Source organism: Heterocephalus glaber, unplaced genomic scaffold, assembly GCF_053883595.1.
Source record: "Heterocephalus glaber isolate CG9 unplaced genomic scaffold, H.glaber_assembly_v1.0 deba00001452, whole genome shotgun sequence".
NCBI classification, from domain to species: Eukaryota; Metazoa; Chordata; class Mammalia; order Rodentia; family Bathyergidae; genus Heterocephalus; species Heterocephalus glaber.
Window position 1 is genome coordinate 22,019,529 of NW_028258302.1, and position 16,430 is coordinate 22,035,958.

The 16,430-nt window shown below is 49.4% G+C and overlaps 1 protein-coding gene across 7 annotated transcripts in view; it reads left to right on the plus strand.

Moving 5' to 3' along the window:
* Window positions 1–15,306, plus strand: part of Ubr4 (ubiquitin protein ligase E3 component n-recognin 4) — a 135,419-nt gene extending 120,113 nt beyond the window's left edge. For all 7 annotated transcript variants that reach the window (XM_021262931.2, XM_021262933.2, XM_021262936.2 and 4 more), the window contains 9 exons: window positions 1,666–1,884; window positions 2,644–2,757; window positions 4,054–4,196; window positions 4,727–4,852; window positions 6,044–6,238; window positions 8,804–9,028; window positions 12,076–12,166; window positions 12,821–12,983; window positions 14,922–15,306. In XM_021262931.2, coding sequence (XP_021118590.1) covers window positions 1,666–1,884; window positions 2,644–2,757; window positions 4,054–4,196; window positions 4,727–4,852; window positions 6,044–6,238; window positions 8,804–9,028; window positions 12,076–12,166; window positions 12,821–12,983; window positions 14,922–14,986 — 1,341 coding nt within the window. In that variant the 3' untranslated portion in view covers window positions 14,987–15,306. The remainder of the gene's footprint in view (window positions 1–1,665; window positions 1,885–2,643; window positions 2,758–4,053; window positions 4,197–4,726; window positions 4,853–6,043; window positions 6,239–8,803; window positions 9,029–12,075; window positions 12,167–12,820; window positions 12,984–14,921) is intronic.
* Window positions 15,307–16,430: the final 1,124 nt, after the last annotated feature.

Here is a 16,430-nt window from a genome sequence, read left to right on the forward strand (position 1 = left end):
ATGGAACCCCTTTGTGACTGGTACTGAGCTAGGTTGAGGAGATGCTGCTGAACCAGTCCCAGTCTGTGTCTGCTAGGAGCTCACTGTCTGTCAGGAGATGGAGCCAACACAGAGTAATGATTAAGCAGTGAGATAGATGCAGCACGGAAGGGGCACAGGAAGGCTTGACTTGTAAGAGTGTGGCACCTGCAAAGGCTCAGAGAAGAGAAGTTGAAGCCATCCAAGAATCAGAGGCAGTTGTAGATGGGTGGGAAGTTGTGGCCAGAGCTGATGATGGGTCTAGAGTGTAAATTGCCCTGGAGAGGAGTGCGAGTTTTCTCCTACCACAGGCCAGAGAAGAGATTGGAGAGAGTTGAGACTGGAGAAGAAAGAAAAGTGGCTTTTATCATGATCAAGGTGAATGACGTGGCAGCTTGGACTGGTTGGGGAATAGACTCAACAGAGATCTGGCAGATAAAGTAAACGGGGTTTGGGGATTGCATACAAAGAGCAAAGGAGGTAGAAAAATAGGAAGGCTGCTTGTCTGGTTTTGGGTGATGGGAATGGCGGTGCCATTGAAGGAAGTGGAGGACGCGGAAGTTTATGGGAGGAGAGTTTGTTAGCATATGCGGTGGATGGGTGGTCTGTCTGCCTAACTGGAACGTGAGCTTAGTGAGGGAAGTGCCTAAAACTGCTTCACATGTGTATGCCACATGCACTCACGTGAGCACAGTAAACACCCTGGATGTTTGGGGTGCTTGTGGGAAAGTTCCATAGCATTTGAAGTACAGGCTCAGCATGTGGGAGCATGAGACGTGAGTTAATATGTAATTTGCTGAGGTACAAATTTGAAGTGTACCTGCAGTGAGAATAGATTTACAAGCTAATAAATGATCTGAGTTGACTGCTGAGCTTTCACATTGTAAGTTGGCTTTGTTGTTTTCACTTTATTGTCAAATATATAATAATTGCCTTCAATTCACTTGTGGCAGGGGTGTGGGGATTTCATTGATGTGGGGATGCTGCTCGGTGAGCTCAGCCAGAAGGCTTTTCCAGACCACACCTGCCTTTGGGGTTCTGACTTCCCCACTGCTCCCAATAGCAGAGGGCCTTAGTGTGGTGACTTCAACCTTCTTGAGCACAAGTATTGATAATCTGTGTTTAAAGTGTTTTCTTATTTCCACTCGCACATGTAGTAGTTGTACCTCTGGTATCCCTAGGTTGAAAAAACTGCCCCCAGTTTTGGTGGCCTAAAGGCCCCAGATGAAGAGTTAGGATAGTCTTTTGTGAGCATGAGGCCTCTCTGCCTGGGAGCGCACTGTTCAGGTTCACCAGGTGCTGCTGCTCTTACAGGGTACGGCTGTCTTCTACTGGTCCCTTCACTGTGTTGAATCCTTTGCATGTTACTTAATTTTTAATCTTTGCAGCAACCCTAGTTTTTTTATCCCCAATTTTGTGCATGGGAAGGCTGAAGCTAAAGCGTGTAGTAGCTAGTCAGAGGTTAGTGACAGAGCAACACCTTCCATTTGTCTGTATCTCTGAAAGTATAGAATCAAAGGTTCTGAGGGCACCTGGGCAGATGGTATAAGACTATGCACATTACTTGATTTTACAACCCTTTAAGCTCCTAAGAAGAGGCTTATCTACATAATTGGATGCATGAATCTCTCTGGTCTCTCTTGGCAGGTTCTGATTGGAACTGACTCCATCACAAACCTACATAAACTGGAGCAGGTGTCTAGTGACGAGGGCATTGGAACCCTGGCGGAGAACCTTCTGGAGGCACTGCGGGAACATCGTGATGTAAATAAGAAAATTGATGCAGCCCGCAGAGAGACACGGGCTGAGAAGAAGCGCATGGCCATGGCAATGAGGCAGAAGGCTCTGGGCACCCTGGGCATGACGGTAAAGCCACTTCCCTAGGCATGTTCTGTGAGGCAATGGCCTTAGGGCAGGCTTCTGTGCTTCAGGACAAGAGAAAGAGGCAGGAACTAGGTGCTGGGCACCCTCAGAGATGTGATGGCCATTATTCTGCTATACTGATGAGACTCAGGATTAAGTGACTTAGCAAGGTTATAAAAATAGTAAAAATGGAGAGAATAACCATCATTTATGGATGATTTGCTGTATGTTGAGTACTGTGCTGGAGCACCTTACTCTTCATTTTCCAGATGAAGAAACAGACTGAGAAGTAAAGTAAATAGGCCAAGGCACATAGCTAGTACTATAAGTGGTCAGCAAGATTGTGAACAGGGCCTTTTTGGCACGAAGGGCTCTGTGTTCCTTCTTGTCTTGAAGCAGTAGCCCTGCTAGAGGCTTATCATTGCCAGCAGCCTGACGCTCACACAGGGATAGCACCTGAATCAGAACGTAGCAGCCCTTTATGGCTGAGACCTGGTATTGCTGGCACAAAGAGAGGAAGCTTATTTTGGTGGCATGTGGTAATGTGCCAGTTTCCCATTGGGTGGTTACCTCTGCTTCAGTGGTTCCTGTCAGAAGGGGAGGATAGCAGAAGAATTTGGGTCTTTCCTCTCACCAATGGACAGCCGAAGGGCTTTCCTCTCTGTGTGGCAGTCCTTAGTGTGTGTTCCTGGGTGATCCCAAGCAAGGCTGGGAGTGTGTGTAGGAATCCCCTTCTGACACACTGCCTGGTTTCTTCCACAGACAAACGAAAAGGGCCAGGTAGTAACCAAGACAGCACTCCTGAAGCAGATGGAAGAGCTGATCGAGGAGCCAGGCCTCACGTGCTGCATCTGCAGGGAGGGGTACAAGTTTCAGGTATGGCTGCTGGGCAGCTATTGGTCCTGGGGTGTGGGCTTCGATGGCTTGGTCTGATCCTGTTACTAGGGGACACCTCTCTCCTGCGGGCCATTTGTTCTTAGATAGGCTGGAGTCAAGGCTTGTGTCTTAGGAGACTGACAGCAGGACCAGATGCCCTCTTTATAGGCAGGAAGGCAGACTCAGGAATACCATTATCATCATGGGCAGGCACCACCCCCTGCATTCCTTCTGGTGGAGCTAGGACTCATGCTCAGAACTTTATTGAAACTGGGTAGTTGTATCTTTAAACCTGTAAAAGGGCCCAGTTTATGGTTAAGAAAACAAAGGACACATGACAAAGCCAGATTTCCAGGCAACGCTATCCTGGCTCCAGACCTGGGTGTTCAGAACACCATCTACTTCCATTCTGGATGAATGGGAAGTTCAGAATCCAAGCTAGATTACACCTGAAAGGAGAAGAGTAGCAGGTGACCTGCTTGCTCCACCAAAGGCCTGGAAGATGGGCTTTTCCTATCCAGCTCAGATTTACTTTTTACACCCAGGCTGTGGAAGGCAAGTCCCCTTGTTGGTCTTGCTGTAACACAGCCTCCTCACACCTGCCTGACAGCTTTAAAGAAGCAAGTGGCTTTTTGAGAAAGCACTGTGTTCTGCACTTCCAGATGAATGAAGTACAGAGAGAGAAAGGGTGGCTGGGTTGTGTCTCTACCTCTGTCTACACAACCTCTCCTTTTGGCTGCTCCCACACCCCTTTCACTGAGCTGTGCTGAAGTGTCAACTATCACCCACTAGTTTGTCGGTTTTCTCTTGCTATAGCAAAATGCATTAGATTAAGTAATTTATAAAGAAGAGGTTTATTTAGCTCACAGTTCTGGAAGTCCATGTGCATGCTACTGAAATCAGCTAGGTTTCTGGTAAGAATCTCATGGCTGAAGGGAAAATGGGTGCATGTGGAGGAGAGGCAGGTGTGCAGGATATGCCCAGGAGAGGTGCTAGGCTCACTTCGCACACTCGTCTTGGGGGTGAAGACCCCTTGACCTAATTACCTCTTAAAGGTTCCAGCACCTTTCAACACTACCCTGAGGAATGGAGCCTCAACATGAGTTTTGGTGGGAACCATCCATGGTCAAACCAGGGTACCTAGTCTCCCAAGCACTTTCCTTCTTAAAGCCACCTGAATTCCAGGCACCACCTGGGAAAGAAGACACTCAGGCCTCCCTGTTCTGCTTTATCTCCTTCATAGCATGAGGTGGAATTTCTCTGCATCATTTCTCTTTTTTTATGTTGTCTTTGCAGCCCACGAAGGTGCTGGGCATTTATACTTTTACTAAGCGGGTAGCCTTGGAGGAGATGGAGAATAAGCCCCGGAAACAACAGGGGTACAGCACTGTGTCCCACTTCAACATCGTGCACTACGACTGTCACCTGGCTGCTGTCAGGTAGGCACTGGCTCTTGCAGAGTAGCATCTTCAGCTGGCCAACGAGCGCCTCCCCTCCTTCTCATGTGCTTCAACTCTATGTGTTACTGGGAGCAGTGGGCCTTGCCCTGAGGTTTTAAATCTGCTCTTCACTCTTGGGGCTGGGGTAAGGTATTCTACTCGAAACCATATAGGCCCATAAGCTTTTTTTTGGGGGGGGGGGTACCGGGAATCAAACTCAGGACCTTGTGCTTATGCTTGCAAGGCAGGCAAGGTGCCACTGAGCTAAATCCACAGCTCCATGAGCTATTCTTGTCACATTAGAGAAATATGTTTGGCTCGGCCCGAGGCTGGTGAGAACAGTCTTGCCTGCCTGAATTAGTGAAGCCAGCATTTCTGTGTGGAGCTTACAAATAGCTGATTCTCTCCATAATGTCAGGAATGTGGTCTAACGTACTTATTTGTATTCATGAGTCCCAATCCCTGGGCCCAGGTGCCTGGTTACCAGATTAATTCTACCAGTCACTCATTCTGCTCTCCTCCCCATCCAGGTTGGCTCGAGGCCGAGAAGAGTGGGAAAGTGCTGCCCTGCAGAACGCCAACACTAAGTGCAATGGGCTTCTTCCTGTCTGGGGTCCCCATGTCCCTGAATCAGCTTTTGCCACTTGCTTGGCTAGGTAAGTGTTGAGCATTTGCTGTGGCAGAAAGAAGAGAATTCCCAGCAAATACGGGGAAGATCAGCTATGGACCCACCCCCTGGTAACAGCATTTCTCGTCCTCTTCATTGGGCATCCATGTCTCTGTGCTTCTGACAGGTAGCTGTCCACAGCTGATGGTGGGTTTGGGGTCAGAAGTGGTCATTTAAAGTGGTGACCTGCTGAGGCCCATCCACAAAGTGAGAGAAATCAGTACTCACAGCTTATGAGGCACTGTGTAAAAGTTTTCCTTGGTTGAATTCTCTCCTAGTTTGTTGATTTTATGACATTCAATGTGGAAACCCTGACATGGTCCTTAAGGCCAGAATTTCCCAGAGTTCACTTTTACAACGTATTTCTCTGATGTTTAAATAATGAAGGCTTAGTGGCCAGACTTCTTTCAAGGTCCTTGTGTTCCTCCAAATCCAGATTGGGCCAGGTGAAACTCTGAGGTCCTTATGGAAAAGGTCCTTGTGGAGTGGTTTCCCCTTCCCAAGCCCTATTTTAAGGCTCAGGGATGAAATGCTGCTTACCACAAACTGGGCACCTGGTAGTAACAGTGATAAAGTAACAGTGAGCAGCATGTTTCATATTTAAATGCTTACCTTGTGCTACAGTTCTGTACATCTTATAGTTGAAGGAATTGGGGGCACAGAGAGGTTGAGCAGTTTACTTGAACCCACCCAGTTAATAAGAGGCAGGACCCAGGTAGACGGAAATGTAGTTGACTTCAAAAAAACTTACTTGAGAGTTGAAGAGATCATTCTTATGGATAAATCACCTCATCAGTGAGAATGGATAAATGCCACATTTTGTGGGCACATGCCTATAATCCTAGCTCTCTGGAAGGGTGAGATACTGGATTGCAAGCTCAAGCCCACCCTGGCAACTTAGTGAGACCCTGTCTAACAAAACTGGAAAAAAAAAGAAAAAAAATGGGCCCTCAAATGTGGCAGCTTCTCACCTAGACTGGGAGAGCTTCACATTCACCCACAACAGAACTGAAAATGTCTTGTGGTTTTGTGTGTCTGCTGGCTCAGTCCACATTCTCACGTCTTCCTTTCATTCTCTCTCTCTCTGTTAACCTTGGCAGCCATCAGGTCAGGTGCAGAGAGGGTCCCACTCTCTACCCTGGGGTTCTCCAGCTTCAGCATTTGTTCTGCTTCTCCCTAGGCACAACACTTACCTCCAGGAATGTACGGGCCAGCGGGAGCCCACATACCAGCTCAACATCCATGACATCAAACTGCTTTTCCTGCGCTTTGCCATGGAGCAGTCATTCAGTGCAGACACTGGCGGAGGTGGCCGGGAGAGCAACATCCACCTGATCCCGTACATCATTCACACTGTGCTTTACGTCCTGAACACGTCAGTATCCTCTAGCCCGGGGGTTGTACCCTGACTGACCCGCACCCTTATCTCTCTCTCTAGCAAAATCCCCTAGCGTTTCCATCACCGCCCTGTTAGCTGCAGAGCAGTGTCAGACCTTAGGCAGCCTTTACTGAGGTAGGGATGATCATCTGCAGCTTTTTGGGGTTACACAGAATAAAGCAGTGAGGGTGACTTCCTTTCCAGAGCTATCCTATTTCCCACTATGAGCAGCTGGGGGCTACATCCTTGGACTAGCTGTCAGCTCAGAGCAGGACAGGAAATAGGAGAAGCTGTTGCTGCCGCTTTCGAGATTCCTCTTAAATGGGGGCCATAGGGTGGAGCACAGCGCATCATTAGTCAGAGGCACAGGAGCCATCACAGGTGCAGGCTTCCTGTCAAGGTGCTGTGAGCAGAAGTGGGGCCCCACTTCATGAATGGGAGACTGGGCTTGTTATCCCTGTGTTCTCTCCAGTGAGTAATGCTTCTGGCAAGTGTAAGGGGAAGAAGTGTTGAAGATTATCTGGGAAAGTCAACCAAGAAGGAAGGCAGCCAGGAAGCAAGTAGATGTGTTATCTGTGTGCACATAATGAAATAATTGGGTGTCGCCTAAAGTGTAATTTTAAAAAAGTGCTCAGAGGGTATGCGAATGTTCATCTATTGCAGTCCAGATTTTAAAGCAAATTAAGAGGTGTACTGTGCCATAGCTCTTGGGTTATATTTGAACAGGTGCTTGCAGCACCTGTCATAGCAGAGCCCTTTGGCTCTGGTGAGGAGAGAACTGGCAGCTGGTGGAAAGGCTGCACAGGGTCCTCTGCAGCAGCAGGACTGTCAGCTCTTGTCCTTTCTGGTCTCTCATCAAAAGTGTTGTTTTCTCCTTCCTCCCTTTCCTTGTGAAATAAAAGGCTGACCGCAAGATTGCAGCCTTCATTGTTAAAGACACAGGGCAGGGCGCTGTCAGCACACATTACATCATTGCCAAACTACTTGGGCTGTGAGAAGAGACACCTGGCCTGGCTGGTGGCACAGACCTTCCCACTGTCCAGGACCCACCTCAGGGCTGGCAGTGCAAATTGTCAGTGTTCTTGGGGCCCTGGTTGTCCGTGGCTTTTGTACAGATGTGTCTATTGGCAGCCATGTGGTAGAATGGGCTGCTCCTTTCTCCAGGGAGAGAAGCAGCTATAGTGAGGACGACACGTTCCATGATTTATCCAGCTGGGATAGAGCTGGTGACATGTGCTGTCGCAGTGTCTCTGTGTGCCACACATCTGGAACTCATGCTTATGCCCATGCCCTGAGTTGTAGGGAGGTTAGCTCTGTCACAGTCACCTTGGGCAGCAGAGGTAGACCTGGAAGCTTCTGTTTCTCAGCTGCACAGTTTTTCTCACTAGCCCCTTGACATTAGCATGAGCTTGGGTGCAGGGCAGCTGGGTGCTTTTGGCAGAATATTTATGTACAAAGGCAGGCTTGCCGCACCATGGCCACATGAGCCAGAGTGGAGCTGGCAGGTCCAGTCAGGTCTATCCATCCTTCCCAGCCATGCCCATTCTGCAAGAAGCAGAAGAAGCAGGATGTCCTCACTCCCTCTGCTCACACAGCGGTGGCAGTGCCATCCACAGACCTGGGAACTGGGATTCTGGCAGCTGCTAGTCTTGTGTTTGTCTCCCTCCACACACACTGAATCAGGATAGCACATCAATAATTCATGGCACGAGAGCACTAGCTGGATTATAAGGACACAGTGTGTCCAGAAGCACCAAATCAGGAAGGCCTTGAGGGATCTCCCAGAGCGGGGTCCTCAAGCACTAGTCAGAGCTTTGTCATAGGGCGGGAGAGATGGGTAGGCTCAGGAGTCAGACTACCATGGTTCTCGGCCCAGTTCTTTTCCCAGTGTGTGACTTTTGTTAAAGTACTTAACTCTTCTGTACTGTCGTTTTCTCTTCTGTAAAATTGGGACAGTGGTAGTACCAGTCTCGCAGGGTTTTGTGAGGATTAAATGAGATAATCCACATATAGTACCAAGAACAGTGCCTGGCGTTCAAGTTTGCCTTGGTCATCACTATTGCACAGTTTAGGCAGGAGCAAGAGTGCACATCGGCGCTCGCCTAAGAGAAACTGTTCAGATGGAGAGGGCACCGGTGTGGGAAAACAAGAGCCAGGTGCACATTTAGTGCAGGCCCCTTAAATACAGTGAGTCTGCACGGAGAAAAGCAGCTCATGCTGAAGGCTCCAGTCAGGGAATCTAGGTCCACATTTTGAGTCCAGTGATTCCTGGCTTGGTGATTTGGCAAGCCACTTTGCTTCTGGATTTCCAGAATGCTTGGCACAAGTCTGTGTTAGAGTGTTGGAGAATGTGCCCGACAATGGGGTGCTCAAGAGCCAGAGGTATCGAGAATTGGGTTGAGTTGAAGGGCTTGGGAGCTAAAGCCTTGGGTTGCCAGGAGGAATGGTTCAGCCATGCCAGTATTCAACCAACTCTGCAAGAAGATTGTGTGTGGAGCTAGTCCCTCCTCCTGTGTGGCCCCCTGCTGCTTTCCTGCTTCTCCCACACCCCTTTTCTTCTAGGACCCGAGCAACGTCCAGAGAAGAGAAGAACCTCCAAGGCTTCTTAGAGCAGCCCAAGGAGAAGTGGGTGGAGAGTGCCTTTGATGTGGATGGACCCCACTACTTCACAGTCCTGGCCCTGCATGTCCTGCCCCCTGAGCAGTGGAGAGCCACACGCATGGAGATCCTGCGGAGGCTGCTGGCAACCTCACAGGCCCGTGCAGTGGCTCCAGGGGGAGCCACCAGGTCAGTGTCTGCCTCAGGAAGCTGCTGCTTGGATTATGTCTTCATGGTGTGTTTCAGGTGTCTTGTCCATGTGTGCTAGGTGGAGGCATTTGACATTGACACTGTCACATCAAGTCTAGGCTGATGCCTGGTGGTTGCCTAGTCCCCCCTGGGTTCTGTGTTCAGCCACTGGAAGCAAGTTTAGTTGCTGTAGAAAATTCAGGGAAGGCAGCCAGGCAGTGGGTGATACAGCTAATGGGGAGATTAATGTAGGAGGCTAAGCTGGATATAAGTGGGTTTGCTGACCTGCTGGTTTTGTCATAAACTAGGGAAGTTTCAGTGTGGCTGTAGCTGGGGATTTTCTTTCCTAATAATTAGAAGCTCATCCTCTCCTTGGTTATGTTCCTGTCCTGTCTGTGCCATGTTCTGTGAGCCTTTCTTCCAAACTAGCTGCATTTCAGGAGGGAAGTTCTTGTTTTCATGACCTTGTGCTACAGTTTGGGTCAGATGGTGGGTGTATTGAGAAAAATAACTGCAAACAAGTACCACTGTCAGCCTTGGCTCTTTGAAACAACTGCAGGGCTGCTTTGTGTAGAAGGGTCTCTGGCATCACTCAGGCTGTGGATGTTGGCGCTGAACAGTCTCTGTTGCCCCGGGGAGCCACACTGTAGGCTTTGGTCTGGTCGCTGGCCTCTGCCACTTGAGTGAAGCATACCATTGCTGCATTTCTGGAAGATCTGTCCCTGCAATTCTGCTTGAGACCTCTAGATCCTTTAGCTTAGGATCAGAGGAATCATTTTCACATTTGTAGGCCAACAAGCAAGAGGGTGGTCTTTTAAAAAGGCTCGTGGAATGACAGACCAAGTGGAGGAGTGTGCATGGATTGGCACACCTGGATCTCCAGCTCCATCAGCTCTGATACACCAGCCTGTTTGGGTAGAGTGGGAGGGAGCAAGTCTTGTTAGATTGCTGTGTAACCTTGCCCCAATTCCAAATGTGTCACTTTCCAGTGTTTCCCAAGAGCCTGAGCATTAATAGTTAACCAGCTGCTCAATATCAAGTGTTACACCTTGAGACTACAAATTGTTGATAAGTCAGACTCTGACCTGCATCCATGGCAAATAGAGTGGCCATTTATCAAGCCCAGGCATCGAGCATCTCCATGGCAGGTGTGAAATCTGGTTCTGCCTTCAACTGGGACACTAGAATTCACTCCTGTCTCAGGGAGTTCTGAAAAGTTGATGTGGTCACAGCTTAATAAGGAAATCCAGTGTGAGCTGCATTCATGCACTGCCATTTTCTCTGTGGCAGTTTAGTCACCTTTATTATTTACCCTTAAAAATAATTAAGTTGGACTAGGTTATCCATGATTCCTGCTTACCAAAGCAGGACAGCCCCAGAAAAGGGCCTGCAACCCATGAAGCAGGCTAGCAGAGGCCCCAAGGGCTTGCCCAGGGTTTGGACACCCTTGGAGGAGAGACCGGGGAAGGGCATATAGACAGTGTCATCCTGGTGGGGCAGTGTCACTAGCAACAGCCTTTCTCCTCAGTCCTGTACATGAGGGATCCACAGTAGCAGACACTTAAAAATGCAACTCAAAACAAGCTGACAACTTCTGTGTGTTTTACCTTCAGAAGTTCCTTCTCTGCTAGAAACTTGCAGGTATTTATGCCTAGAAGTTCCTTAGGCTTCCAACACAGCCCTATTGAGTATCCTACCTGGCAGGACTAGGGTGCAGAGAAATGGTTGGCTGTTTTCATTTCCAGGCCCACCTTCCAGGGACATTCAGGCTGGTAGGCAGGGGATAAAGCACATGCTTTGGAAGACCCTGGGCAGAGGGGGCTACAGGCAGCATACTTTTGCACACAAGGAATCTTGTTGATTTAATTCACTTTTGTGAGTTAAATGTCTCCTGAATGTATGTATGGATGGCCCCTCCTAGGCATTTCCTTTACTTGAGGCCCATAGTTCTAGCTTCTGTAGTAAGTAGCATAGGTGCTTGTCTTGTTCTTGCGCTCACACATGTATTTAAACGCTGAATTTAATGTTCAGTTAGTACTAAACACTTTAATACCCATCCCTTCAGTCGTGGGATGCATGCATTCCAGGGTGTCCCGTGGAGTACTCTGACAGGAGTCGGTCGGCTTTTCCATGCTCACTATAAATGTGATGGCTATTGCATAATGAAATCTCTAACAGACTTGGGTGATAGAAATCAAATCCTGACACTGATACCCCACCCCCTGTGCTGAGAGGTGGTCTGGTCTTTGTGTATCTCATAGATGGTCTACCTGATGTAATCATTCCGGAAACCAAGGCCATCTACCAATAAGGCATGGACCTTGTCAGCAGCTCTGAGTTGTCCAGGGCACTGAGTGATCTTTAATTCTGAATTGAATCATTAGACCAAGTGGGAACAGTGCTAGTTAGAAACAGGGGTGTGCTGAGCAGCCCTGGGGCTATCCCAGGATTTTGGGAGGTGTCGGGTTGCATGCTCCATCCTAGACATCACTTGCTCAACACCACTTTTCTGCCAGTTCCCTGTTTTCTAATAGAGCATGTGTTTGCCAGAGGACTGTTTGGCTGCTTTGGATCTGCTGTTGATAAAGCTTTTCCTGGTGTGAATGTAAAGATTGAAACAGAACCTTGTCCCCTCCTGCCTCCTTATTTTCTAGTGCTGGGAATCTAACCCAGGGCCTGATCTCCACACCACTCCTCCTGTTTTATTTATTAGGCACCATCACATCCGAGAGCTCGTGTGGGGCTTGTATTTCTTTAAGTCAGGAGCCATTTGGTTGCCATGTTGAACTGTGTCTCCCCCTGTTCATTTTACCCTAATTTGGGAGGTAGGGCTAAGTGAGTCAGCTGAATTTCATATAAACCTCTTGGTCCCAAGGCTTCAGAATCTCTTACCCATGGCTGCTTTTTTCTAAGAAAATAAGCACCTAGCTTGAGCCATGTAATACGGAGATTGCGGTGACTCTTCTTTGATGCCAGAATGCTTAGCTTTGACCTTGTGAGTATCCTTCCAAGGACTTCATGGGATTGGGTTTGATTTTCTTTTCCAGGCTGACAGATAAAGCGATGAAGGACTATTCTGCTTATCGTTCCTCTCTTCTCTTTTGGGCCCTTGTCGATCTCATTTACAGCATGTTTAAGGTAAGGAAGCCATTGGCCCAGCCTGTTTCTGCAAGGGTGTAAGGCGTCTGTTCTCCTGGCTCTGACCCGGCCTCAGCATCCAAAGGCTTGCGGCTGCCCTGCCTCTGAGAAGTATCGGGATGTTCAGCCCAGCTCTGCACATCTGCCTGTTTGTAGCTGAGCTCACTCTTCGCTCACACTCTCAAGTGTGCTTCTTAAGGGGGCTGTGCCCCTCCCCCAGTCAGCCTTCATTGCTGTTACCCCTGTGTGGGTGAACTGGTGCCCTGTGGGAACCTCACCAGCCCCACTTAAAGAAGGGTGGTCCTGGGTGTCTTCAGAGAATCCGAGGATTCAGGCTGGACCCTGTTCTCATCGAAGTAAAGAGCTCAGTAGAAGCATATTAATGCTTCCCCTGCTTTGGAAATGGAGATGGTAAATGTGTGGGGAGGAAGACATGCAGCCCTGTGTTGGAGCTCGTAGGTTCCGTTGCACAGTATATAAGGGGGCTCAATGAGAAGTGACTTCAGTTCTGCTGATCCTGGAGGCAGAACACATCTCTAGGGAAGGAGTGATGTGCAGGGCAAAGGCTCTCTTTCCATGGGGCTGAAATGGCTCCACAGACTGGAGGCAGCGAACAAGCGGCATTCAGTGATCCACCCCCATTGGTTCTTGTAGAAGGTGCCTACCAGTAACACAGAGGGCGGCTGGTCCTGCTCTCTGGCCGAATACATCCGCCACAACGACATGCCCATTTACGAAGCTGCCGACAGAGCCCTGAAAACTTTCCAGGAGGAGTTCATGCCAGTGGAGACCTTCTCGGAGTTCCTCGACGTAGCTGGTCAGTGTCAAGGTGTTGTTTTTTAAAGATCTCTGACAGTCCCTCACATCTGCCTCAGTGGGTCTGACCAAAGCTTTATACTCGAGTAGCACAAGAAACACATATGTGAACCAGCCTCCGCTGAAGCCCCAGAGAGGTGTGTGAATGCCAGACCTCTGGGGAAAGCACTGCATGCTCCTTGTACCGGAGCCCTGTCCTGGAGGCCACCCTGTGTGACCACCAGCTCTGCTTATCCCCATTTCAGATGTATGATGGCAGTGTTGGAGGTTCAGTGGCTAAGGATATAGCCAGGAGGTGATAGGACTTCTCTTTCCTTCTGAGTTTTTGTGACAGTTCAGAGAATTAACATGGGAAAGGGAGTGCACTTGTCTAACTCTTGCCTGTTAGGGCCAAAGACCTGTTATATCACAGCTGTCCCCAGGGAGATGTTGAAGATTTTTATTCTTGATTCTTAAATAGATGGTAAATATCAGAGCAAAGAGCATCTCTTCAGTGAATGAATGGGGCAACACTTTGAACAATTGTCCTGTGAGACAGAGGGCCAGACAATTCTTCATCACATGGCCAGCAAAACTGAAGTTCATTGTTCTCCCCTGTGCACAGTCTTTGTATCACAAACTTGTCATCCTAATTGCATAAACATTAAAATTTGTCTAGATTGGTCCAGGGCTGGGAAAATCAACGAAGGATTAAAAATTCAGTGCCTTCACAGGTTGCAGGTGCTGTTGTATCATGGCCCATGTTGGTGCTGTCCTTACCAAGGGCAGCTGCCTTGAGCCAAAGCCAGGGTAACCAGACCTGCCGAGCTCTGTTTTATTAGCTCAGTTCACTGCTTTAGCATTTTCTATTCATTGTAGGAATTGTGTACACATGCAGGTAAAGAGCCCCTCGGGTCCCACTATCTGGAGAATGCCTCCATTAACATTTCCTCTTCCCTTTCTCCTCTGGGAACAAGATCTGCTAAAGGTCTGGAATGATGCGCAGTGTGAATTCCTCTTTCTTCCCAGCCCAGCTCCAACCAAGCGCTTTTTCCAAAAAGCCCTGGGGCCTCCTGTGGGCAGGGAGCCTTTGGCCTCCACTCCTGGATCAGGCTTCATAGCATGACTTCATTACTTTGTTAACCTGTTAGAAACAGAATGTCAGACACACCCTGTTCAAGTCTTGAGAACAAAGACCCCTTCCAGAGCCAACTGAGAGCAGTCTGTGTGCTTTTCCTTCCACTGGCTCAAGCGCTCAGAGGTGGCTTCAGCCTGAATGTTGCCTGGTCTTCAGAGTTAAGAACTCTACATCTAATTGAGGCTTTAGTGTCTCCTGTGCCCTGCTTGGTGAAGGTGGCATGGGGACCATGGCGCACCTGCTGAGCCAGGTACTTACAGAGGGGTTCTTCTAACCCACACAGTAAGATAGGCAGGGCTTCCCACTGTCTTGATAGTTGAGGAGATGGAGCTCCTGAGTTCCAGTAAGGTGCTCAGGAAACCAGGTCTGGGGTGGGATAGAAACTCAGAGCTCGGGGTGTTTGTGTGTGTGTGCGTATGTGTGTGTCTCCTGCTCTGCTCCTCCCACCCTTGAGAGTAGTGGCGTTAGCCTTTCTTTGGTCCCAGATCACTTTCAGAACATGGTGAGGTCTGTGGGCATACTGCCTTCAGAACATAGGGCTCCAGGGCTTTGGAAGCCCTGCAGTGGCCTTCGAGCCAACTTGAAGGCCTCTGCTCCAGGAAGCTCAGGTTGGCCTCTGACACTGTCACCAATGGCCCCACCTGCCTCTGGAGCAGAAGAGCATCTGTGGCCCATGGACCATCTCTCAGGTCTTTGATGGTACACAATGTGCAGCCGTGTTGGAGCACAGCGTGTTCTCTGCATGAATGCCCAGCTGTGACCCAGTGGGGCCAGGGACTATGCACACCACCCCTTCCCACCCTCTCCTGCTGTGTCTTCCAGGTCTTCTGTCAGAAATCACCGATCCAGAAAGCTTCCTCAAGGACCTGTTGAACTCAATCCCCTGACCGTCCCCAAGGAACCACAGTTGATGGAGATCGAAGCTACCTGGCCTTCCACCCTCTGTACTCCTCTCCTTGTGCATTGATTTCCCTTAGGGGATGCTGCATTATTACCGTCTCCCTTCCCTCAGTTTTCTTGGAGTGGCTTGGGGTTTTTAGGCTTCCTGTTTTCTCTTGTGTGTGTGGTGCACTAACTATGAAGTGTCTGTAGCCCAAGCCATCGAAGGACCTATACATACCCAGGGCCCTTGAGTCGTCCTGGCCAATCTAATACTTGAGTGTGCACATCTTGAAAAATAAAAATGAATGGTAATACACATCAGAAAGGAGGTGTTGACTGCTGCTTACTCCCGTCCTGGTTACGCTGGTGGCATGCACAGCCCTTTTCGGGTCCACACAGGAAGACTGGCATATATCAGTTGTCTCTGGGCCTCTTGTTGGCACCACAAGGTACCTTGGAGCATTTGGCAGTCTTGTGCTGGCTGCCAGTTCGGTCTTTTGGTGACTTCAGTTGTTGAAGAGAGGCATGACCTAGGGAGCCCAGGATCTGAATAATGAGAGTAGCTGGCATTCCTGGTGCCAGGTGCCCAGTGCATTCTTATTTCCAGCCCAAACAGCCCTATGAGGAAGAGCCAGTGAACAGCCCCCCGACTCCACCTCCCCCACCTGAGGTCACCAGCCAGGAGCTTGGAGTTGGCAGGTTTGTGTCTCTGAAGCCACATCCTAAGCCTCTAAGACCTGTTCCCCGTCATTCATGGGAGCTCCTGAGAGCTTCTCCTAGACTTTAGCAAAGGGCTGACTTGGATATGGTCTCATGGGGAGGAAGAGCTTGCTGATGCCCGTCGCCTTCAGTTCTTGTGGGCTGCTCTGCCAGCTGCTCTGAGTGACATCAGCCTCCCTGCCTGGATGTACAGTTTGTGTGGTTCACTCCTTGGGCAGGGACATTTGGGACTGGAATGCTGCTGGGCCCTCTTGGAAGATTTCCACAGCAGGATTTCATGTCCCTTCCCCAGAGCCCTTGAGCGGGTGCCACCAACAGACATAAGTGCTGTCCTTGGACTTAGCTGGAGAGACAAAGGCCGATTTGTTGTGGGGCCCAGCTGGAGGACTGGCAGACCACAGTGTGTGTGCCCAGGAGCACGAGCACATGGGGTTGTGCTGGGAGACACGGGGTTTCTGAGGGAACAGCTTGGCTCCAGGAAGGGGAGGTAAGCTCAGGCCTTCCCTCCTTGGTTCTCACCTCAGCTCCACTGCCTGAGGCTCCCTGCAGCCTCCCGGTTGTAAGGTGGGAATTGTAGTCTCTGTAGAGTTGGGAGGTCTGCAGGTTTGCAAACAGCCTGCAGGAGGGACATAGCTCCTCTTTGCATCAGTGAACTTGTTTTCAGTCTGTTTAGATCTTGCTTTTCTTTCACAGATCTCCTGGCCTGTGAGGTCCAGGAATGTTTAGCAA